At 46.7% G+C, this 25,256-nt stretch overlaps 1 protein-coding gene across 4 annotated transcripts in view; it reads right to left on the minus strand.

Moving 5' to 3' along the window:
* LOC134948964 (synaptotagmin-like protein 4) overlaps nucleotides 1-25,256 on the minus strand; it is a 354,237-nt gene that overhangs the window by 111,730 nt on the left and 217,251 nt on the right. For 2 of the 4 annotated variants that reach the window (XM_063937274.1, XM_063937275.1), the window contains exon 4: nucleotides 7,001-7,088. In XM_063937274.1, the coding sequence (XP_063793344.1) occupies nucleotides 7,001-7,088 (88 nt within the window). Of the gene's footprint in view, nucleotides 1-7,000; nucleotides 7,089-9,207; nucleotides 9,275-10,116; nucleotides 10,436-25,256 lie in introns of those variants that run through there. The other 2 variants (XM_063937277.1, XM_063937276.1) reach the window with 2 other exon arrangements.

The raw sequence follows: 25,256 nt of genomic DNA on the forward strand, positions 1-25,256 counted from the left end.
CCAAGCACCGCCCATCCACACATAGTGAACGGGAAAGGGGTCGCTTCAACCCGGCTCCCGTTCACACTGTACAGCGAGCTGGGTTGAACACATGTTCAACCCTGCTCATTAACCGAGTTGGAATACCGGGTCGCCCGACCCAGTATTTCAACCCTGGCACCTTTCAGACCGCACATGAACACAGGTTATGCGCGGTCATGTGCCAATAACAAGTGTTCATAGCTGGTAGTCTGAAAGGGGTATAACACATGTTTTATATACTGCCATACCCAGGATTCAAACCTATAACCTATTTCATTCCAGTCAAACACTCTGTTTTTTTTAAGGAATCCAAAACTTAAGTACACCAGTCTCAAAGGCACAGGAAAGTGATGAAGAACCCTTGGGGCTGGTAGCGCTAGACAGTGCGCTGTTTTTTTGGCCCCCTGTAGAGGCACCATCTATGCACTGACTGGCCTGGGGCTAAGTTTTACTTTATTGTTATTTAGTTTTTTCCTCCTTCTTATGGTGGATGCCAGCCAAAGCTTTCTAGGACAGTTGCTGGTTGGGGATTTAGAGGACTGGTTGCACTGTAGATGTGGAATGACAAAGCAAATGAGGAAGTCAGAGATTAGTTCCTGGAACTTTGCACACGTGAGATATGAGCTACACGAAACTCAATTTGCTCGAAATATTCCTGTAATTTCAATCATCTCTTAAGGTGGGTACACACTAGACGATTCGCTCCGCGAGTGATATACATATAGTCTATAGTGTTTTCCCTTGACTCCTAGGCGGCCAATATAGTGCATACACACTGAATGATATTGCTAACAATATCGTTCAGTGATGTCACGCCATGGCTGGCCCGAACATGTCATTTTGGACGATATAGTCCAAACTGAGCTGCATGCACAGATGACGGCTATATCGTTAACGACCCGTGGGAGTGCGCATCGTTAACGATATAGTGCATACACACTGGACGATATTACAAACGATATCGCTCGGAGGGGTGAAAATTAGTGATATTGTTTAAAATATCACCCAGTGTGTATCCACTTTTAAAGTTCTTTATGTACGTACAATAACCATGGTCCAATAGACCTTATTTCATTACACAAGTAGGTATAGTTGTAACTTTGTAGTCCCACTTTCTTATTACCCAGGCCTGAAACAGCGCCTGTGATTTTCAATGCTTGTAAAGTGTGTCATAGTCATAACTATGGGTCACACTGATGTTATTTTACTCTAGTAGGGGCATCCAGCTATGCACAGACTAGCCTGGTTTCTGGATAAGGTAAGTAATTCCTTTTTGGAGTATGAGTATTATATCTGCTGCATTATTTTGATATTATGTGATTGGGAGACTTTGGGGGTAATTCAGACCTGATCGCTCGTTGCAGTTTTTGCAGCGCTGCGATCAGAAAGTCACCGCCTACAGGGGAGTGTATTTTAGCTGTGCAAGTGTGCGAACGCATGTGCAGCCAAGCGGTGCAAAAAGATCTTTTGCAGTTTCTGAGTAGCCCAGGACTTACTCAGGCGCTGCAATCACTTCAGCCTGTCCGGCACCGGAATTGACGGCAGACACCCGCCCTGCAAACGCTTAGACACGCCTGCGTTTTTCCAACAACTCCCAGAAAACGGTTTGGACACAAACGCCCTCTTTCTGTCAATCTTCATGCGATCGGCTGTGCGAATGGATTCTTCGTAAAACCCATTGCACAGCAACGATCCGCTTTGTACCTGTGCGACGCGCCTGCGTATTGCGGTGCATACGCATGCGCAGTTCTGACCTGATTGCAGCGCTGCAAAAAACGCTAGCGAGTGATCAGGTCTGAATTACCCTCTAGATGCGAGCAACAAAAAGCAATTTAGGAAAAAAGACAATCTTTAAAGTACAAAGACAAAGTAACCAATATGCACTTTGATAAGTAGTCCCCTAAATGTCTATGTAACAGGAGCTCTTTTAGGGGGCGAATTTATCAATCACTACATTTATAATGCGATCTAGGTACGATGTTAGCACCCAAGATCGCATTGCACAATGTGCATACATCATCTAGAAAAGAGCCCGTCCCTAAACCGCCTCCCATCCCTGCCATGTGGTCTCTTCACTATCGGGACTCTTGCACATGAGCGGCAGCCATTGCCAGGGAGGGTTCCCGGGCAACTCATTGCAGGCTAAGTTTCTGGTGTAGTCCATAGTCAGATGGCGGTAGCTGCAGATGTCAACCTCAGAAGTACTTCGCTTTCCGTAAATTGGTATATAACTAGCAGCAACAGATCCCCCATAGAAACCTATGTGGGTTGCGGCTGCCGGTGGGAATGAAGGGTTAGCAGCAGGTATTGGAAAAATCTGCTGTGGTCCCTCAGTAATACATTTGGAAGATACTAAACATTTGTAGATAACCCCCCCCCCCAACTTAGTCCGCAAATATTTAATGATACTGTATATGGGCCCCTCAGATATCATAGGCAGAAATGTGTGACAAAGTTATTGTACTCCTTTGTTGAATCAGCTAGAAAATGTGTGAAAAGTTCCTGTAATTTAGTTAGTGATCTAGATTTGAAAAAAGGCATCTAAGTTTGAGCATGTTTTACCAAGTCTGACCTTGGCTACAATGTATTGTATTTTTTATATTTTTCTATGTGAGCACAAAATAATGGTGCAGATGTATTAAGCCTGGAGAATGATGATAACGTATCAGCCAATCATTACAGGTTTGAAAAATGATATTTAGGATATAATTGGCTGGTGCATTATCACCTTCCACTTATCACTTCTTTATCACTTCTTCAGGCTTAATACATCTGCCCCAATATTTGCTGTTGGAGTTAAAAAAATAAACAAAAACACTATAAAATGTAGCCAAGCTTAAACAAGCAACATTTTATAATTTATACTACCAGCATTTTTTTTAACCTCTAACTACTCTACTCCTGAGTATATGGTATTTATACCGTGTGCAGACACTTCTAGCTTACACTAGCTGCATACAGTGATGACTGCCATATTGTACAGGGCCGTAACTAGGTGTGGGCGGATGGTGCTTTGCCCACAGTGCAATGCACTGTGGAAAGGAAAAACCTCCATCAGCACCCGCCACACCACTCTACTTGTCTGCCCACCAGCTAGCTGCAGCACTGCCCGCGGAGAGGAGCGCCCAGCTCCTTCTCTCACTGTTAACAGTTGTAGCCGAGCAGCGCTGCAGTCACCCACCCACAAGCTCCGCCCCCGCCCTCTGTTCTGAGACTCGGAAGAGACGTCATGTTGTCTCTCCCAGCATGCTTCCAGCACACACACACAGTGCCCTGCAAAGAGCCGCAGCGTTGTGTTCCGGCGGGAGGGAGAGCTCGGAAGCGGTGCAGCCAGGCAGATTGGACAGTCCATCCCAGCTCCCAGCAGCAGGTGCAGCACTGCAGTATAGTGCATGTGCACCTGACAATGTCTGTACCCCCATCCTGCAGGTCAGTGCCCTCAGTCAGTCTCACGGAGGGGAGGAAGGGGGGTTTCTGGCTCTACCTCGCGTAATGTGTATACCGGGCTCGACCTGGTGTAATGTGTATAAGTGCTGTGTCTGGCATAACATGTATAAGTGCCCTACCTGCCGTAATGCGTAAAAGGGGGACTCTGCCTGCTGTAATGTGTAAAAAAAGGACTCTGCCTGCTATAATGTGTAAAAGGGGGACTCTGCCTGCCATAATATGTAAAAGGGGGACTCTGTCTGCCTCTAATGTGTACAAGGTGGCTCTACCTGGTTTAATGTGTGACAGGGACTCTACCAGGCATAATGTGTAAAAGGGGCTCTACCTGGTGTAATGTGTATAAGTGGCGCTATTGTGCTGTGTAACTTGAAAAATGGAGAGTACTGTACAGTGTAATGTGAATTGTTATTATTTTGTGGCCATGCCCCTTCCCCATGAAGCCACATATCTATTTTAAATATATAGGAGGGGGGGCACGCCGATGCTGTTTCTCGCACACAGAACTAAAATGTCTATTAACGGCACTAATACACTAATATTGTGAATAATTCTGTCTGTTAAGAATGAAACATTTCCAGCATCTGCAATATAACAGCTAAGTGTTATGGCTACAACCAGAAAGATTTTTCGGCACATATAAAGAAGCGCTTTGATACTTCTGTAAGGCCTACAGACTATGGCCCTCATTCCGAGTTGTTCGCTCGGTAAAAATCTTCGCATCGCAGCGATTTTCCGCTTAATGCGCATGCGCAATGTCCGCACTGCGACTGCGCCAAGTAAATTTGCTATGCACTTAGTAATTTTACTCACGGCTTTTTCATCGGTCTGGCGATCGTAATGTGATTGACAGGAAATGGGTGTTACTGGGCGGAAACAGGCCGTTTTATGGGCGTGTGGGAAAAAACGCTACCGTTTCCGGAAAAAACGCAGGAGTGGCCGGAGAAACGGAGGAGTGTCTGGGCGAACGCTGGGAGTGTTTGTGACGTCAAACCAGGAACGACAAGCACTGAACTGATCGCAGATGCCGAGTAAGTCTGAAGCTACTCTGAAACTGCTAAGTAGTTTGTAATCGCAATATTGCGAATACATCGTTCGCAATTTTAAGAAGCTAAGATTCACTCCCAGTAGGCGGCGGCTTAGCGTGTGTAACTCTGCTAAAATCGCCTTGCGAGCGATCAACTCGGAATGAGGGCCTATATTCCCTAAAATGGGATTCCTGAAATTAAAATAAATATAGAATCTGATTTATTGCTATTGGAAACATTGCAATTTTTTCTTTCCTTAAGTATTTTTATTAAAGACTAGTCACCAGCCCAACATAAACGGGCATCTAGTGTCTGCTGGCGCGCAAAATACGTGAATTCGCTCTATAGAGGTAAGGAGCAGCGTTAGCCTTTTATTAATATACAGGATTTTGGAAATATAATGTACAACAGACACAATACAGTACCTAGACAGTAAACACTACACAGAAATTTACACACTTTCACCGTAATCTGCAATCCAAACTGAATAACTGCTATAATCCAAGACATGAAAAGAACAAAGTCAAAGATAAACATAACTATATAAATCAGCACAAGTGACAGAGGAGACCAGCTTGGTAAATCCAACTGAACCACAAATGCTTTAACTCCTAATGTAGTGGGTGGCAAATTTTGTCTAACGTACCATGGGCGCACAAGAGAAATGTTATTTTGGCCAAATTTATGTGCCATAGAGTTATTAAGGCAAATCCATTCCAACATAGTTGGATATTGAGGAGCCATTCAAAGTCTCTAATTTTCTGTTCCAAAATCTACCCGTGTTACCTGCTAAAGGTCACTAAACATATCCCAATTTATTGACAGATTTGTTTGTTATAGATTGACTTTTTTTTTAAATGCCTGCCAAAATGTTATTACAGCTAGGTGCTGTTGCTTTTATTAAATGTTTTGTTTTAATTTATTACTAAACAGTGACCCTTTTGTTGGATACAAGACCGCCCATGTGGCCCCTGAAGTGTATCAAGTTGCCTATCATTATTTAGAGCAGAGGTCTGCAGACTATGGGGTATATTCAATAAGAGTCTGGTCCATACCGACATGCAGTTGTCGGAATGGACCCAACAACCCCTATTCAAAAGAGCGGCCAAATCCGACTGTTGGCCGTTCCCTGTTTCCTGACCTCCTGCTGCTGTTAGCGCTGCGGGTGCGCTGACAGCAGCGGCAGAGGGAGCTGTCAGCGACGCCGGGGGTGAGGGGGCAGCGGTCAGCGGCGCCGAGGGAGAGGGGGCAGCGGTCAGCGGCGCCGGAGGTGAGGAGATGTCTCTGGCGCCGGGGGAAGGGGAGAGCAGCGGATGGGGGAGGAGAGAAGGAGACGGGGGAGCAGTGGCTGCAGCAGCGGGACGTCGCTTGCTGGAGCCGGGTGGATGCTGCCGCTGGGTCCCTGCTCTCCCCGCTGCTCCCCCTTCTCTTGCGCTCAGCTCACTTATCTCAATCCGACTTTTTTTAAAGTCGGATTGAGATTGTCGGAAACAGGGCTAAAACCTGTCGGGTTTGGCCCCGCTTCCGACAATGCACTCTGATCGGCGGCTGAAGCCGCCGATCAGCGTGCATTCCGACAGCATTCTGACAAGTCGGGTTTCCCGACTTGTCGGAATAAATGGGGCCGTAATGAATAGGTCGGAACTTCTTCCGACCTAAAACTGTCGGAAGCTGCCGTCTTTTCGACAAGACGGCAGCTTCCGACAGTTATTGAATATACCCCTATGGCTTGCTATATATAAGGCTACATCTTGCTACCCTTGTATGCTTAAAGGTGTGTACACACGGTGATATAGTCAAAATCTTTAGGAAAGTTAGTGCACATCTCAAGGTGTTACAGCTTGCGATACCGATTCGATCCCGATGCGCACTCCCGCGGGGTCAGTATCGCAAGGCTAGATAGACTTCAGGCAAGTCAATCTTTACTACACAGTGTACTATCTAGTACAAAGTATAGTCAAAATTGGCACTTCAGAATCGTACATAGGCAAAATCAAAAAGCACGGATAGTCAAAATCTGTACTATCTGGGCACTGAGGGAGTTCAAAGGAAATCGCATAGTCAAAATCAGGCACAGTCAATATCTCACCGTGTGTATGCCCTTAAGATAGGACCTATGAATTCATAAGAGCTGTATTGCAACAGGGCCACAGTTTGCCAGAAAACCTGGCCTAGACCAGGGTAATCAACCTGTGTCACACAATCTGTTGTGGAACTACACATTCCAGCATTCCCTGCCACAGTTTTACTGACAGGGCACAATCAAACTGTGGCAGGGCATGCTAGGATATGTAGTTCCACAGCAGATGCCTTCCCCTGGCCTAGACAACTGAGCTGCTCTCAGGCTTTTATGTGCAACCTGAATTTAGCAACATCTTCCAAACTTGATATAGTGTGACATGTTTCCTGTTAGATATGGCATGGGTGAATGTAATAATAAGAAATAGGGGGGCGTCCTAGAAAACATGAACAGGTCTTTACAAAAAAAGTACAAAATTAATATTTACCTTGATATTCCCTGATTCACAGGTTCTACACATGTAGGCATGTTCCAGAGCTCTTCTGTCATCCCATCTCCTCTTCCGTTTGTTGTACCTGTCCGCAACAACAGGGATTACATTTTTAATTACATGGCTTATTTATTCCACAGAATGTTTTGGTTATTACAGTGAGACTTATTATTTTCATCTATTTAGTTATCATGCCTGACAATGAATATTCAAAATCTCCAATACCTGCTGCTATCCCTCCATTGCCGCCTGCAGCTTGCCCAATGTATCGCATTCACGATATTAACCCCCGCAGGTACTGCAATCTCCTGATTGTGGTAGCACATTGTAACCTATGGGCTACATATTGCGGGATGCAGTTCCGGCAGGATTCCACAGGAACCCTCTGCCGGAAATGGCCTCTGTGCACTTCTATCACTATGACTGCGCTTGCGCAGAGGGCCAGTCACACCATTCGGCACATCGCAGGGACAGGCTCCTTTCGGAGATCTAGTCCATGCGTGTGCAGGGTTGCATATGCCGCCCAGGGCCGGTTCTAGCCCTTGTGGCGCCCCGGGCAAAAAATAGGGGCGTGGCTTTCTACTGTGGCGTGGTCAGTTACGCCCCCATTTGTGCCCCCTGTAGAGTAGCGCCGCTGAAATAAATAAATAAATAAATACTTACTATCCCCGCTCCTGATTCCCGACCGCTGCAGACCTCCGCCGGCGCCGCTCCTCTCCTCGGATCTATGGGAGAGACGTCATGACGTCTCTCCCATAGCACAGCATAGACACTAGAGGTCAATTATGACCCCTAGCGTCTGTGCCAGTCCCACAATGCTGTGCGGTGCGCGATGACATCATCGCGCTCTGCACAGCAAAGGTCCTCTCCACGAAGGGAAACTAGACGGGTAGCGTCTAGTTCCCTTCACAGCGGGGGACACAGCGGCAGCGGGGGACACAGTAGCGGATCCTGCTATGGTGCGGCGCCCTCCGGATGGCGCCGGCGCCCTCCGGAAGGCGGCGCCCCGGGCAAAAGTCCTGCTTGCCCGTGGCAAGATCCGCTACTGATGCCGCCGATAGGATCACATATTGCAATGCGAACCTAGGTGGTAAGATCCCGCCCAGATCGCATGTAATATGCAATCCTTGATAAATGGGCCCCTAAATCAAGCATCTCATAAAGTCATACGCTGATGTTGTACCATCCCAGATTCTCCAGCAGATGTAGCAGTGGTACAGATATTTGCTGAAGTCACACCAAACAGCCACACTCATCGTGCCAGGTCCCGTGCAACTCTGCTAGTGCCAGGTGTCTTTTCACATCCTTTTACCCGAAATTGCATCTTAGTCACAATGCGACTAGGATGCATCAGGAGACTAGGCTGATTCATTTGTTATGTGATGCTTGTATATCTGTGTACACAAATCCGGCCATGGCTTTTTTCCAAACCAATTTCTCAGTATACAGACTCAGTGGCATCACATTGCGGGTAAGAAGACACTAAAAAGACGCCCAGCGCTAGCAGAGTCGCACAGGACCTGTCAGCTCACTCGCACCAGGTGTCTTGCATCACATGGCGTATTGAGGCTAGTTGTGTGAGCACTGTGAACAACAGGCATTCAGAATAACACAAGTGAGCCAGAGTTGATCAGCCCCAGGTTCTCACAGGTTACCACTCTGCCTAAGGGGGTAATTCAGACCTGATCGTTAGGGTGCATTTTTTGAATCCCTGCGATCAGGTAGTCGCTGCCTACAGGAAGAGGGAATTGGATGTGTGTAGTTGTGCGACTGCATTTGTAGCAGAACTGCACAAACATAAGTTTGTGCAGTTTCTGCTCAGCCCAGGACTTACTCTGCTGCTGCAATGATTGGGGCCGGAGCTGACGTCAGAATCCCTCCCTCCTAAACGCCTGGTCCCTCATGCGTTTTCCTGGACACTCCTTAAAACCGGTCACTGCCACACTATTGCTATTAAGGCATGCTATAACTGAGGGTTGAAGACCCATGCTGTTAGAGGTCCTTTTCTAACCTTGTTTGGCCATTTTAATATATGGCTCTCCAGCTCTAACATCAAATATCTCATACTCTTTCATACACTTATAGTCACTACTACCAAAAAAAGGCCTTTTGAGTAAATGAATAATTAAATCTGCCTCCTCCATAAACGAGCTTAAGGTGTAACTCCTAGACCTCATCTACTTTGATAAACAGAGTGCACTTACCAATGTAGAAAAAGGGCTAGACAATTGTTACAAAACGTGAGAACCATACACCCTAGTGCTTCCAGTTAATGGGGGTAATTCTGAGTTGATCGCAGCAGGATTTTTTTTCAGCAGTTGGCCAAAACCATGTGCACTGCAGGGTGGCAGATATAACATGTGCAGAGAGAGTTAGATTTGGGTGGGTTATTTTGTTTCTGTGCAGGGTAAATACTGGCTGCTTTATTTTTACACTGCAATTTAGATTGCAGATTGAACACACCACACCCAAATCTAACTCTCTCTGCACATGTTAAATCTGCCTCCCCTGCAGTGCACATGGTTTTGTCCAATTGTTAACAAAATTCCTGCTGCAATCAACTTGGAATTACCCCCTATATTCTATCTAATAGTAGCAATGGTTTTTGTTACATCAGCTGAATTGATGATTGCCCTCCTGTCTCCCCTTGGTTATACTTACATTCAGTATTCTATCCCTATTGATTAACATGTCATCCTCTTCTGCAGAAGACATCAGAATGTTTGTCTCCTAATTCCCCTCCTTTCCTTCTCTCTCTCTCTCTCTCTCTCTGTCCTTTTTGTACATTCACCCCCTTTGGTTTCATTTTTGTGTTAACTGAAAAACTACATTTCATTCTGCTTGATTTGTTTAATGACTACACATTTGCCCTCATCATGTTTTCTATTATTTCTATCTTGCTGTACTTTTTGTCTTTCTTGTTTTTAGAATGCTTTAATAAAATGTTACAAAAAAGAATGGAAACTGATGAAATTACACACATGGATAAGAGGTGATATATCACAAAGCTATTGACAGGATGATTTGTCAACTAAGCTTCTCATCCTATATCAGCATCAGTTTGGCCAATATACAGTATGAAATAAAGAAGTACAGTAAAGGTGGGTACTCACTAGGTGATGTGCTCGGTGAGCGACGTTGCCTAGTGTTTCTCCTCCTGGGCCAGGCCGCCCGGCAGTGGGCATACACAGTGTGCGATATCACACAGTGACGTCATGCCGTGGCTAGCTGGAGCATGCCGATTTGAGCTGCATGCACGGCCGAGAACAAGGGTCGTTGTTGATCCGTGGGGCCGCGTATCGCTCGATGGCGGCAAACACACTGGGCGATATAGTAAATGACGCAGCTCAAGAAGGATTAAAATGAGCGATGTTGTTTACTTTCTCGCTAAGTGGGTACCTGCCTTAGGTGACTTATGATGGCTGAGATAAATACTCAAATAGACATTGCAATAAATAGCTGCAAAGGAACTTTCTTTAAAATAGTAAACATGCCCCCCACTCCCAAGCAATTACTACTGTCTATCTTATATCAGGACTGGATTAAGCCTTGGGGGTGCCCGGAGCACTTAAAACAAGGGGGCCTGGTGGAAAGGGGGCATATATTAGATTATGCAGACCTCCCAATATAACTGATTTCAGAAGCTATAGAATGCTCTCTACCTGGACTTCCCTCTTATAATACAGTATGATTGATACCAACTGTGTTGAATTGTTTAATTGATAAGAAAGGTATTTCAACACAGGTGATTGCAATCATAACTTAAGAAGGAAGTCCAGGTAGAAAGCATGTTGTTGGTCCTGGAATGGGTCATGTTGAGATATATGGATTGTGTATATTAAATTTAAATCAATGGTGTATATTAAGATTTAAGCTTAGTTAATAATGTCTGGATACTGTTTATCGCTCCACCTAACTGAGAGACAACTATTTTATAACGTTTCTTGTGGTAGAACAAAGAACTTAAACAACCTTAAAATACATCTATAATTTATCTTGTCACATGCAAGAATAGCAGTAGCGTCTGTAGTACTTACACACTGGGATAGGACTCAGGAGGTCTCTCTCTAGACCCTCATTAGATAACAGGTTACACAGGACCCAAGCACCCAGACAGGAAGGAGAAGCTGAGATCTCTGTCACTTACAGGTCTCTCTGCCCTTCTATCTCTCCTCTAGTCAGGAAGCTCCATCAGTAACTCATGATACCTGAAACTCCTGTGTCTCTGCCTGCACTGCATACTATTCTGCTCACATTCTGGATGCCTGGTTCTGCTGCACAAGAGGGAGAGCTAGTTATTTCAGTGTCCTCTGGCCGTGGGGCCCGGGGTAGAGTATACCCTGCACCCCTTCCCCCCTTAATCTGGCTATGCCTTATATAGAAAAGCTGTTTTATCATGTTATCTGGCAATGTACAACTACTCACTCTGGCGTCTATTTTAGAAAAATGAAACATATCTGCCTATTTATTCTAAAAGAAATGTATATGTATATGTATATGATTTATAATGAGGCCAATTATCATGTTTATATTGCATAGCATAAAGATAACACCATTATAAAACACTTGGCGTTCCTCGTGATCCTAACTGCCATGTTACAGGCTGTGTTTAATAGGATTTTAATACCTACCGGTAAATCTTTTTCTCTTAGTCCGTAGAGGATGCTGGGGTCACATTCAGAACCATGGAGTATAGACGGGATCCGCAGGAGACATGAGCACGTTAAGACTTTCAAAGGGTGTGAACTGGCTCCTCCCTCTATGCCCCTCCTCCAGACTCCAGTTATAGGAACTGTGCCCAGGGAGACGGACATTTCGAGGAAAGGATTTATTGTTAAACCACGGTGAGCCTCTTCCAGCTCACACCTCAAGGATGCCGCAGAACGTGGCATTCAACAGAATACAAGCCAACGGCATGAACGATTGCAGAAACATGCTGACAAGAACCGCAACACAACATGTGTGTAGCCACAAGTAATAACTGCAGAAACAGTACGCACTGGGACGGGCGCCCAGCATCCTCTACGGACTAAGAGAAAAGGATTTACCGGTAGGTATTAAAATCCTACTTTCTCATACGTCCTAGAGGATACTGGGGTCACATTCAGAACCATGGGGTTATACCAAAGCTCTAGAACGGGCGGGAGAGTGCGAATGACTCTGCAGTACCGAATGACCAAACCTGATGTCATCATCAGCCAAGGTACCAAACTTGTAAAACTTAGCAAAAGTGTTTGCCAAGTAGCTGCTCGGCAAAGTTGCAATGTCGAGACCCCTCCGGCAGCCGCCCAGGACAAGCCCACCATTCTAGTAGAATGGGCCCTCACGATTTCGGTAACGGCAATCCAGTCGTGGAATGAGCATGCTGAATCGTACCACAGATCCAGCGTGCAATAGTCTGCTTGGAAGCAGGACACCCCAACTTGTTGGGAGCAAACCGGACAAACAGAGCCTCTGTTTTCCTAATCTGAGCCGGTCTGGCGACATAAATCTTCAAAGCTCCGACCATCTCGAAACTTTGACTCAACGAAGGCGTCAGTGGCCACAGGCACCACACTAGGTTGGTACATGTGGAAAGATGAAACCACCTTCGGCAGAAATTGTCGACGTGTCCTCAATTCTGCTATATCTTCATGGAAGATCAAATAAGGCTCTTGTGAGACAAGAACGCTAACTCAGACACTCGCCTTTGCAGAAGCCAAGGCCAACAGGATGACCACTTTTCAAGTGGGGAACTTCAACTCCACCTTCTGTAAAGGTGCAAACCAGTGTGATGGAAGGAACTGCAACACCACATTAAGGTGCCACAGGAGGCACAAATGGAGGTTGGATGTGCAACATGCCCTTCCCAAAAATCTGAACCTTGGAAGGAAGGCCAATTGTTTCTGAAAGAAACCGATAAGGCTGAAATCTGTACCTTAATTGAGCCCAATTTTAGGCCCACATCCACACCTGCTTGTAGAAAATGGAGAAACATCCTAGCTGAAACTCTTCCGTAGGAGTCTTCTTGGATTCACACCAAGAACATATTTTCTCCAACTACGGTGGTAATGTTTAGACATTACCCTTTTTCTGGCTTGAATAAGTGTGGTAATGATTTCACTGGGAATACCCTCATGGCTAGGATTTTGTGCTCAATAGCCAAGCCGTCAAACGTAGCCATGGTAAGCCTTGATACACGCACGGCCCCTGCCGTAGTAGGTCCTCGCGCAGAGGAAGAGGGCAGGGATCTCCATTGAGTAATTCCAAAAGATCTGGATATCAAGCCCTCCTTGGCCATTCTGGGACCCTGAGGATTGCTCAAATCTTTGTTCTTCTTATGATTTTTAGAACTTTTGGAATGAGAGGAAATGGAGAGAATCCATACACCGACTGAAACACCCACGGTGTCACCAGTGCATCCACTGCTATTGCTTGAGGGTCTCTCGACCTGGAACAATATCCCTGAATCTTCTTGTTGAGGCGAGATGCCATCACGTCTACTTGAGGAAACTCCCCAACGACTTGTCACCTCAGCGAAGACCTCTTGGTGGAGGCCCCACTCTCCTGGATGGAGATCGCGTCTGCTGAAGAAGTTCCTGGAATGAAGATTGCAGACAGAGCGTTTGTTTGTCTTTCCGCCCCGCGGAGGACCTTTGTGGCTTCTGCCATCGCCGCTCTGCTTTTTGTTCCACCTTGGCGGTTTATGTACGCCACTGCTGTTACATCGTCCGACTGGATCAACACGGGCAGATCGCGAAGAAGACGTTCCGCTTGCAGAAGGCCGTTGTAAATGGCCCTTAACTCCAGAACGTTTATGTGGAGACAAGTTTCTTGACTTGACCATCTTCCTTGGAAGATTTTCCTCCGTGTGACTGCACCCCAGCCTCTAAGGCTTGCATCCGTGGCTACCAAGATCCAGTCCTGGATCCCGAACCTGCGCCCCTCTAAGAGGTGAGAGCTGTGTAGCCACCACAAGAGCGATATTCTGGTCCCAGAAGACAGGATAATCCTTCGGTGCATGTGTAGGTGGGATCCGGACCACTTGTCCAACAGGTCCCACTGGAACACTCTGGCATGAAATCTGCCAACTGAATGGCCTCGTAGGCCGCAACCATCTTTCCCAGCAACCGAATGTATTTGATAGATTGACACTTTTGCTGGTTTCAGAACATGTTTGACCAGGCTCTGAAGTTCCAGAGCCTTTTTCCCTGGAAGAAAAACTCTGTAGTTCTGTGAACAGTATCCTTCCCAAAAAACGACAGCCGCGTTGTTGGAATTAACTCTGCTTTTGGCAAGTTTAGGAGCCAACCATGTTGTTGAAGAACTGTCAGGGATAGTGCAATGTTTTGCACCAACTGGTCCCTGGATCTCGCCCTTATCAGTAGATCGTCCAAGTACGGGATAATCGTGACTCCATGCTTTTGAAGTAGAACCATCATTCCCACCATTATGTCGGTGAAAATCCTCGGAGCCGTGGACAGACCAAACGGCAACGCCTGAAACTGGCAATGACAATTCTGAATTGCAAACCTCAGTGACGCCGAGGAAAATGGAAATCTGTAAGTAGGCATCCTTTATGTCTACCGAAACAATGAAACCTCTTTCCACCAGACTGGACATCACTGTCCTGAGAGATTCCATCTTAAATTCGAGGTTTTTTTTGGTAGAAATTTCCGTTTAGGATTGGCCTTTGTCCGGTCTCAGGACCACGAAAAAGGCTTGATTAAACGGCTTCACCCTGTTGTGACGGGGGAACCAGGACAATGACATGATTCAGACACAATTTTTGTATTGCGTCGCATACTACATCCCTGTTCGTCGGAGAACTGTAAGGCCGATTTGAAAAATCGTTGAGGGGAAACGTCTCGAAAACTGCCAGTTTTCCGAATAAATCCAGAACTGACTGAAGATTTTTTTTTTTTGGACTCCTGCAAGAGAGCCCCAGCGGTATGCGGTGGATTCGGCGGACGCAGAGGATGGTTTCTGCACCTGTGATCTGGAAGAGACTGCGGACCTCTCCCCACTTCCCTTTACTAAACCTGCAAAGAAAAGGGAATCTAACTTCTTGTGCAACTATTGGGTCGAGATGACGGCATCCGATAATGATGTGTCTTCATTTGTTGTGCTTGACCATAGGGCCCGAAGGTTGACTTACCTGCGGCCGTTGCTGAGATCAAACAACTAGGCCATCACCAAACAAGGCTTCTCCTTCATAGGGAAGAGGCTCCATTTCTTCTTGGAGTCAGCATCAGCATTCCACTGGTGAATGCATAACGACCGCTTAGCCGAGACCGCTATAGAAATGGCCTGTGAATCCAAGAGTCCAATTCCCCTGCAGTCTCACGTAAGCATTGTGCAGCGTCCTTGATATGACCCAACATAAGGAGTATCTCCTCTCCCTCCAGGGTACCTATATCGGACGACAAGGTATCCTATCATTTTTGAACACTACTACTCACCCATGCGCCTGCCATGGCAGGTCTAAGTAAGGTACCCGTGGTTACATAGCTAGGATATAGCGTACCTTCCTGTGTACGATCCACTGGATTTGTGACATGGTCCCATGCAGAGCAGGGCGTGACTCACACTTTATTCTGTCCGCGGCGGGAACGAATAACCATCGGAAGCCACCAGGATTCTTTTTCAAACAGAGTGCTCAGTACCTGAGATTTGCTATCCGTATATATCTATACATACATATACATACTATATACATATAAACATATATTAATCCACATACATATATAGACCCTCCGTCAGGAACAGCAGGGTTCTCCGTGACGTTAATACGTCCTGAATTGCACAAAATTGGATCTAATCAGGAAACAATCTGGTCCACACAGGAATCAGTATCCGTGTCGGTATCAGGGAGTAGCAACTGGGCAAGATAACATTTTATGTTATTCATGTACTGAATATGTTAATCATGTACTGAATGCTCTTTTCCAATTTTGGATCTAAACTGGAATCACTATAGTGGACACTGGAATTCGTGTCCGTGTCGGAATCAGTATGTAACATTTCTAATCTCTTACTGATATGCTCCATATTTGCATTCAAGACATTCACCCAGCAGGAGTCGGCGGTGCCGACACGGTCACCCCCTCATACGTCTGTGTCCCTAATATAGCTTCCTCCTGGGAAGAGCACTCAGCCTCAGACATGTCGACACACATGTATCAAACACCAACAGACACACCGGCTTATATGAGACAGACCCACAGTAAGACTGTCCGATGGACACAGAGAGGATTTTTGCCAGCTCACAACTCAGCGCAATCATATGTGAATAGACTCATGATAACAGACTTGTAGCGCTTTATCTGAAATACCCTGCCCAAATTACACTGTGCCCCCCCCCCTTTTTTTAGCACCCTGAGACTTGTGTCAGCAGTGAAGGAGGACCAGCGTCTCCGCTATGTAGGAGAAAATGGCGCTGAGCTGTGCTGGCCGAGTGAGGAAGTCCCGCCCCCGTAATGGCGCGCTTCTTCCCGCTCTTAAATAAATAATTAATGTCTCTGGCGGGGGTATGACAGTGCCTAGGCACTAATGTCCCCTTCTGCCAGGCAAAAAAGAGGAATTATACATGCTGCCCAGGGCGCCCCCCGCCCCCTCACAGCCCCCTCCCCCCCCCCCTCCCCCCACGCTCTGCACCCTGCAGTGCCTGTGAAACGGGAGCATGGCAGCGTGCGTTCTCGCCCGCTGCGTGGTACCTCATAATGCCGTCACTGAAGAGCGCACAGCCAATCAGGAGAGTGCCACAACGTGGCGCTCCCTGATTGGCTGAAGGGACCCTCTGTGACAGGAGTCACGGGGGGTCTCGGCAGTCGGGGAAAAGGGTCCCATGTGTAAACATGGGACCCCTTTCAGTGCGTGGTTTGGGTTTTTTTCGTTTTTTTTTTTGCCAAGTACGTAGATTACAAGATCAAAAGAGGACCGATCTACACTGGATTTTTGTGAGTATAATTTTATTCACAGGTACCCCATGGATTCTACTTGGAGAAGTGGACCGACCCTCGTGTGAACATAGGTAAGTATGTGTGAATGTAGATGTGCACGTATGTAATAAAGTTTTACTTTCAAGGTGTGTGAGTTCTGTTTTTATTTGGGTATTTTTTTGTAGTAGTACTACAGGTACCAGCGGGCCCGTTTTTCCACCGCATGCTGGTACTTGTGGTTCTCCAAGTACCAGCTTGCGGGGGAGGCTTGCTGGGACTTGTACTACTGCTACAAAAAACAATATTCTTATTTTTACACAAGGCTATCAACCCCCCATCCGCAGCCCTTGGATGGGGGGGACAGCCTCGGGCTTCACCCCTGGCCCTTGGGTGGCTGGAGGGGGGGGACACCCCTTGATTTAAGGGGTCCCCACTCCTCCAGGGTACCCCGGCCAGGGGTGACTAGTTAGTGATTTAATGCCAGGGCCGCAGGGACCGATATAAAAGTGTCCCCCGGCTGTGGCATTATCTCTCTGACTAGTGGAGCCCGTGCTGGTTCAAAAAATACAGGGGACCCCTACGTTTTTTGTCCCCCGTATTTTTTGCACCAGGACCGGACGCAGAGCCCGGTGCTGGTTGTTCAAATATGGGGGAACCCCAGTCATTTTTCCCCCATATTTTTACAACCAAGACCGGCTCAAAGAGCCCGAGGCTGGTTTTGCTTAGGAGGGGGGACCCCACGCTTTTTTTTTTATTACATTTTGAACAGTTTCCCACCCCTTCCCACTGATAAACATGCACGGATCTCATGGATCCGTGCATGACTATCAGAACACGGTAAAAAAAAGCAGGTCTATTTTAAAACTGCTTTTTTTTACGAATTGTATTTTTTCACGGCAGTGTTTGGCTATTGCCGGCAGTGTTTGTGAAATAGAATTTTTAGTAAATTACCGAGTTGTATGAAATAACAGGCGTATTTGATCGATGGTGTATTCATTCGTATTTTTTTCCTTTGACTTCCAAAAAAATACGAATGCCCTCATCACTGCCGAGATTTTAGTTTAGTAAATTCCGGAGATGACACTTTGAAGAAAAAACAGCAAATCGGTCAAAATCGGGAGCTTAATAAATATACCCCTGTGTATTCTCTGTAAGCACCTTAAAACGGGTTGTCAGGCTGCATATGTCATCATATTGTCAGGCTCACGTCAGCACACCCATTATCTGACACACGTAGCCACCGAAGCTAATCCACTCCAGGACTTTGGTTTTACCACTTCCTGTTTTGTAAAGTCAGTCATATGATATGGGAAAACATAGGAGGAGACCAACAACTATAATAAACCAGAAAGCTGCTGTACAGTATGCTCTGGCACAGTCCCAGTTTGTGCTACTGAACTGGGAGTTATCACGGGTAATGAAAAACTGGCACTCCTGACAAGAGTCTGTCTATGGACAATTTGTCATTGAGTGTACAGCATTAGCTAAAACATGTTATGTAAATGCTGTGTAACTAAGGGAAACACCCAAACGGTATACAAACAAATTAAAGGTAAATAGTTTTATGTAGAATAGATAAGGTTTCCTATTGGTTGTAGATTTTAAAACCAAACTTTTAATTTACTCTTTTTTTTTTTCTTTTCCAGCTGTTGCAACCACAGAAATATCAACTGAATTGTTAACGTACAGAAATGTTTGTGGTTACTGCCAATATTACATTCCTCCCAATTGTCCTGTCCCACCCGCAGACCGGACTTTCCTGTGGTGGGGGGGCAGATTGTAGGCTCCTGTCTCTCACTGCTCTGCATGCGCACAGCATCTATTCATGGGACACAGAGGTGCTGGGGGAATGCCAGCAGGTCAGAGCACTGGGTATGCCCCCTCAACGAGAGGCATGGCTTACAATCGAGTCATTCCCATGAAGCCATGCCGCATCTGTGAACAAGAATGTTAGGAGGTATATTAGTCATAAGAAAATCCTATCCGATTGTACCGAATATTGCCTAGGTGAGACAGCAAAACCTATTGATAATCTCCTATATAATGGCCCAGATCTGTGACTCTGTGACTAATTTCCTAATGCTGGTCGTGGCTAGAAGCTCTCATTGGGTTAGCGGCAGGTCTGACACCCAGCCTACAGCGATACCATTGGCCCAGGCAGCTGTCAGTCAGACCTGGCATCGAGCCGCATGCCTGCCCTGGCGAAGCCCCAAAGCGAGCTGTCCGCCTACTACACAGGTATCTTCCACGCCATTGGCTGTTAGATCGGTCTCTATGGTTTGGTGATGTCGTGATTGGTCAGTCGAGACGTCGCTCATCTCAGGGGCAGGGAGGCAGTAATGTGTCAGTCAAGGATTGGCTGGGGTGCCCAGTGCCGCCAGTGACACACTCAGTATTACACATGACAGCGGGCATCCGTTAATGGTTCATGTTCACCGACGTCAAGTGTCCGGCACCATGCCCCTCCGTCTGCATTACCAGCCCACTCTCTGAGGCCACGGAGCTTTCCCGCTACCCCAGCCGGTGATTGGCCGTTGTGCACGTCACTCACGGCAGTCCCCGCCCCCCTCGAGCCCGCTGCGCATTTCTAATTTCCCGGAGACTTATTTATTTCCTGACACTCAACTTAAATGACCCGTGGCGGCCGCGTGGCTGACTGACATCCAAAGCGACCAATGGCAGCGCGCTTCCGCAGTGACGCGGTCCCCCTCCCCCAACCACGGCACCCCCGCAACTTGCCCATCCCCCAACCGCAGCACCACTGCACCCACCCCTTCCCCACCACCTGCAGCACCCCCGCAACTGCCCCTCCCACACCCGCTCTGGAACCGCTCCTGCACCTGGCCCTCCCTTACCCGCGGCACCCCTTCCCCCAACCGCGCTGGCTCGGGACTCCTTCCCCCACCCGCTGCACCCCCACACCCGGCCCACATCCTACCGCGCAACCAGGCAACCGCCCCTCCCTTACCCGCGGCGGCTCCGGACCCCCTCCCCCACCCGCGGCACCCCCGCACCAGTCCCTCCCGCACACAAACAGCCCACCAGCTACTATCAATTTGCAAGATCTAGCTTCCTACTTCAAGGACAAGATTTATAAGATCCGAGAAGAGTTGAAATGGTATGCTCTTCCTCAGCACCCTCTTCATTTCCATACCTGAACCCTCTGGCACTTTCACTTCTTTTCATCCCACAAATAAAGATGAAGTATCAACACTCTTCTCACCCTCCTACTTTACTACCGCTCCTCTTGATCCTATACCCTCACAAATATGTAAAGGTCTGTCTGTCTCCTGTGATCATCCCAAACTTAAGTAAAATCTGTAATTCTCTCTCTCTCTACTGGTATATTTCCTTCACTATTCAAGCATGCAGTGATCACTCCAATTCTGAAAAAACTAAATTCTGACCCTAACTCTGTCTCAATCTACCGTCCCATCTCTCAGCTACCATGCCTCTCCAAGTAAGTTGAGAGACTTGTCTACACTCGCCTCACATACTTTCTTAACTGACAGAACTTACTGGATCCATGTCAATCAAGCTTTTGTTCCCCACACTCCACAGAGAGCACTAATTAAAGTAGTGAATGACTTCTTATTCTTCTAGATCTCTCTGCTGCTTTTGACACTGTTGACCACTGTCTTCACATACAAACACTACAATCCCTAGGTCTTCAGGACACATCCCTTTCTTGGTTCTCATCCTACCTATCTAATCACTCTTTCAGAGTCTTCTTCTCTGAATCCACCTAATCTTCGCTACTCCTATCAGTTGGAGTACTGCAAGGCTCAGTCATAGGTCCGCTACTTTTCTAAATGTATACCATATCTCTTGGCAAACTAATCAGCTCTTTTGTATTTCGGTATCATCTCTACTCAAATCTACCTATCCTCACTAGATTTGTTACCATCTGTATTGTTCCATGCTACTTCATCTTGAATGTCATCTCGCCACCTCAAACTTAAAATTTCCAAAAACAAAATTATATTTTCACTGACCAATAGTGGTTACCAACCCAATATCTCTATAACTGTTGATAAACTCGACAATCAATCCTACTCCACAAACTCGCTACCTGGGTGTCATCCTTGACTCTGAACTGTCCTATGTTCCCCACATTCAATCTGTCTCTAAATCTTGCTACATGCATCTAAAAAACATATCCAAAATATAACCATACTTTACACAAGGGGCTGCAAAAACTCTAATCCATGCTCTCATTATCTCCCGCATTGATTATTGCAATGACCTTCTTACGGGTCTTACTAAAAAGAGACTCTCACAACTACAATCTATTCTGAATACAACTGCGAGGCTAATCTTCCTTGCTAGACGTTCATCGTCTGCAGATCCACTCTGTCAGACCCTCCATTGGTTACCTGTATTCTACAGTATTCAATATAAAATACTTATACTCACACAAGGTCATTAACCAAACTACACCAAGGTATATCTCTTTGCTTATCTCAAAATATCTCCCAACCCGACCTCTTCGCTCTTCACAAGATCTGCATCTCTCATCCACACTCATTACTCGCTCCCATTCACAATTGCAGGACTTTCTTTGGGCTGCACCCACTCTGTGGAATGCCCTTCCACGCACAATAATACTCTCCGCAAGTCTCCAAATCTTCAAGCGTTCCCTGAACTCACCTCTTCAGGCAAACTTATCAAATTCTGGAATTGCCCACATAACCTTCATAATCTTTCCTATCCAATGACATCCGCACTGTACGCCCCCTTAACACTTGCACGCCCTTGGGGCGTGCAATATTTTGATAATATGGCGTATTACCTCCAATCATAATTTTGTGAGTGGTTGAATATTGCACAGACAAAGGGGTGCGATGGTTAAGGGGCCATAGCCCTTGCGACGGCATGAACAGCGTACACAGGGCACGATGAATCACCAAGCAGACGCTGTGGTTGGGGGAGTAGCGGGTGCGGGGTAGATGCGGATGGGGAGGGAGTCCAGGGGTTCTGCGTGTGAGGGTGGGGCGGGTGCAGCGGTACCGCGGGTGGGAAAGGGAGTCCTGAGCCACAGCAGGTGGGGGAGGGGGTGCCGTGGGTGGGGGAGGGACGGTTGCGGCGGTGCTACGGATAGGGGTTGCAGTAAGGTGGGGGAGGGGCGGGTGCGGTGGTGTCATGGGTGGGGGAGGGGCAGTTACAGGGGTGCCGTGGGTGGGGGAGGGGGAGTCGCGGGGGTGCCGCAGGTGGTGGAGGTACGGGTGTAGGGGTGCTGCGGGTGGGGGAGGGGGGCCAGAGCCGCCGTGGGTAAGGGAGAGGTGGTTACTGGGGTGGGGCAGGTGCGGGGGTGCCACGGGTGGGGGAGTCCTGTGCCACTGTGGGCCGCGGGTAGGAGAGGGGCGGTTGCGGAGGTGCTGCGGATGGTGGAGGGGTGGGTGTGGTGGTGCTGCATGTGGTGGATGGGCGGTTGTGGGGTTGCCGCAGGTGCGGTGGTACCGCGGGTGGGGGAGGGGTACCGGAGCCACTGCAGGTGGTGTAGGTGCAGTTGTGTGGGATGCCGAAGTTGGGGGAGGGGCTGGTGCGGTGGTGCCGCGGTTGGGGGATGGGCGAGTGTCAAGAAATAAATAAGTCACCGGGTAATGAGAAATGCGCAGCGTATAATCGTAACACGGCAGTGTCTGAGACACCCTAACCTGCTGGCTGGGCTCAAGCGGGGCGGGGACTGCCGTGAGAGCCGGACAATCACCGGCCGGGGTAGCGGGAAAGCTCCGTGGCCTCAGAGAGTGGGCTGGTGACGCAGATGGAGGGGCACTGTGCCGGTCACATGACGTCTGTGAACCTGAACCATTAGCGGGTGCCCGCCATCACGTGAAATACTGGGTATGTCACTGGCGGCACTGGGCACCACAGCCCATCCCTGACTGACACTTTACTGCCCCCCCCTACCCCCGCCCCTGAGATGAGCGGTGTCTGACTGACCAATCACGACATCGCCAGACCGTGGAGAACAATCTAACAGCCAATGGCATGGAAGATACCTGTGTAGTGGGCGGGGCCCAGAGATGGACAGCTCGCTTTGTTTTGGGGCGTCGCCAGGGCAGGCGTGCGGCTCGATGCCAGGTCTGACTGACATCTGCCTGGGCCAAATGGCATCGCGAGGTCGCCCAATCAGCTGTGGGCTGGGTGTCAGACCTGCCGCTAACCCAATGAGAGCTGTTAGCCACGCCCAGCATTAGGAAAAGAGTCACAGAGCCACAGATCTGGGCCATTATATAGGAGATACTTTCTCTTTCTTCACTTTCCTATCCTCCTGACTCCCGGTGAACAGTGCTGTGTGAATATATCATACAGCCCACCAAGAACCTTTGGAATCTGGTGGACCATTATGCACTAGATAACACCTATCCTTGTACATCAATGCCTACTTCCCTATCGATTGTAAGCTTGCGAGCAAGGCCTTCCTACCTCTATTACTGTCAGTTATTACCTAGTTTTGCTCAATCACTGTTGTTTCCAATTGTTTTGTTTTATTTTATCACTGTTGTTTCCAATTGTAAAGTGCAACGGCATTTGCTGGGCTATATAAAAAACTGTTAATAAATAAACAAATAAATAGTGTGTATGGGTATCTTAAGAGTCAAATCATTTTAACACCATTGGGCTGTGCTATCTGCTAAAAGTTGTGAATGACATTTTGGCTTGTGTTCTACTGTTTTATAGTTCTGCGCTTATTCTTTGACTATGATTCCTCAGTGGAGCTATTACAGGTTGAGTATCCCTTATCCAAAACGCTTGGGACCAGAAGTATTTTGGACATCAGATTTTTCCGTATTTTGGAATAATTGCATACCATAATGATGAGATATCATGGCGATGGGACCTAAGTATAAGCAAAGAATACATTTGTTTCATATACACCTTATACACACAGCCTGAAGGTAATTTTAGCCAATATTTTGAATAACTTTGTGCATTAAACAAAGTGTGTGTACATTCACACAATTCAGGTATGTTTCATATACACCTAATACACACAGCCTGAAGGTCATTTAATACAATATTTTTAATAACTTTGTGTATTAAACAATGTTTGTGTACATTGAGCCATCAGAAAACAAAGGTTTCACTATCTCACTCTCACTCAAAAAATTCCGTATTTTGGAATATTTGGATATGGGATACTCAACCTGTATTACCAAAAAATGGACTCCTCTGTGCTCCAATACAACTGACAGAAGAAACATCCCATCAAAGGACACATTCCCCAGTGAGTGTTTGTAGGCCTCATTTACAAATCCTTGGTTCTCCTCAGTGAGCCTACATGTTCAGCCCTGGCTAGCGCACATGATGGTGATCAACTATATTTTCCTCTCAGGAGACACCTCTGCAAGCTGAACGTGTGGCTGTGTGTAAGCAAAGATGTGGAAAATTGGAGGGGAGATGCACTGTGCCAAGACCCACCTGCTGCTTCTTTATCATCACACGTTCATTTAGTTACATTTTCATGTTTATTTTCTAAAATAATCTTTCAATTAGTCCCATTGATGGCTTAAATGAATCCCAAAAGTGAGGGAACATTATATTTTATTATAAGGGCCACTGTTTGTGGGTGAAAGCACAAAAATGCAAAAGGTCAGAACTGAACAATATAGTTGGGATGGGTATTTACCAATGTGTTCATCTCTTCTGCTGAATAATTAAGAATTGATTATCTCCTGAAGAGTCACAAGTTGTCACTGAGTTTGTTGATAAAAATTAGATCATTGCCTGCTATTATTTTGGATGTATGATTTTATAACCAGATTATCTGTTATTTCATCCTATGATTCGCACCAGTTTCTAGACAGAAAGGGTATTTCATCTTGTTATACTAATATACTCAATACACTAGGGGGGAGATGTACTAAGCAGTGAAAAGAGTGGAGAAGTGAGCCAGTGGAGAAGTTGCCCATGGCAACCAATCAGCATTGAAGTAACAGCTGTTTGGTCGCCATGGGCAACTTTTCCACTGGCTCACTTCTTCACTCTTATCTCTGCTTAGTACATCTCCCAAGTCTGATAGCGGCAATATATTTTCTTGAAACACATACAGGCACATGTGTATTTAGTAAGGTTTTATTATCTTGCCTTGAGGTTGTTCTAGAAAACAATGCATATCAAGCAATGTGATGCCAAAGTTGCCAATTTACTTAAGGGATATCTGTAAGAATAATTACCTTGGCCATGTAATTATGTGGCTGTGAACATTGATGATGGATCAAAAGAAAAAGGTGTGATTCCGCACCAGTCGAGTTCAGACAATATCGTATAGTACCAGAATTACATCGATATATAGGAATAATTCCTATTGATTGTGCCTGGTGGTGCAC

Source organism: Pseudophryne corroboree, chromosome 8 (genome assembly GCF_028390025.1).
Source record: "Pseudophryne corroboree isolate aPseCor3 chromosome 8, aPseCor3.hap2, whole genome shotgun sequence".
NCBI lineage: Eukaryota > Metazoa > Chordata > Amphibia > Anura > Myobatrachidae > Pseudophryne > Pseudophryne corroboree.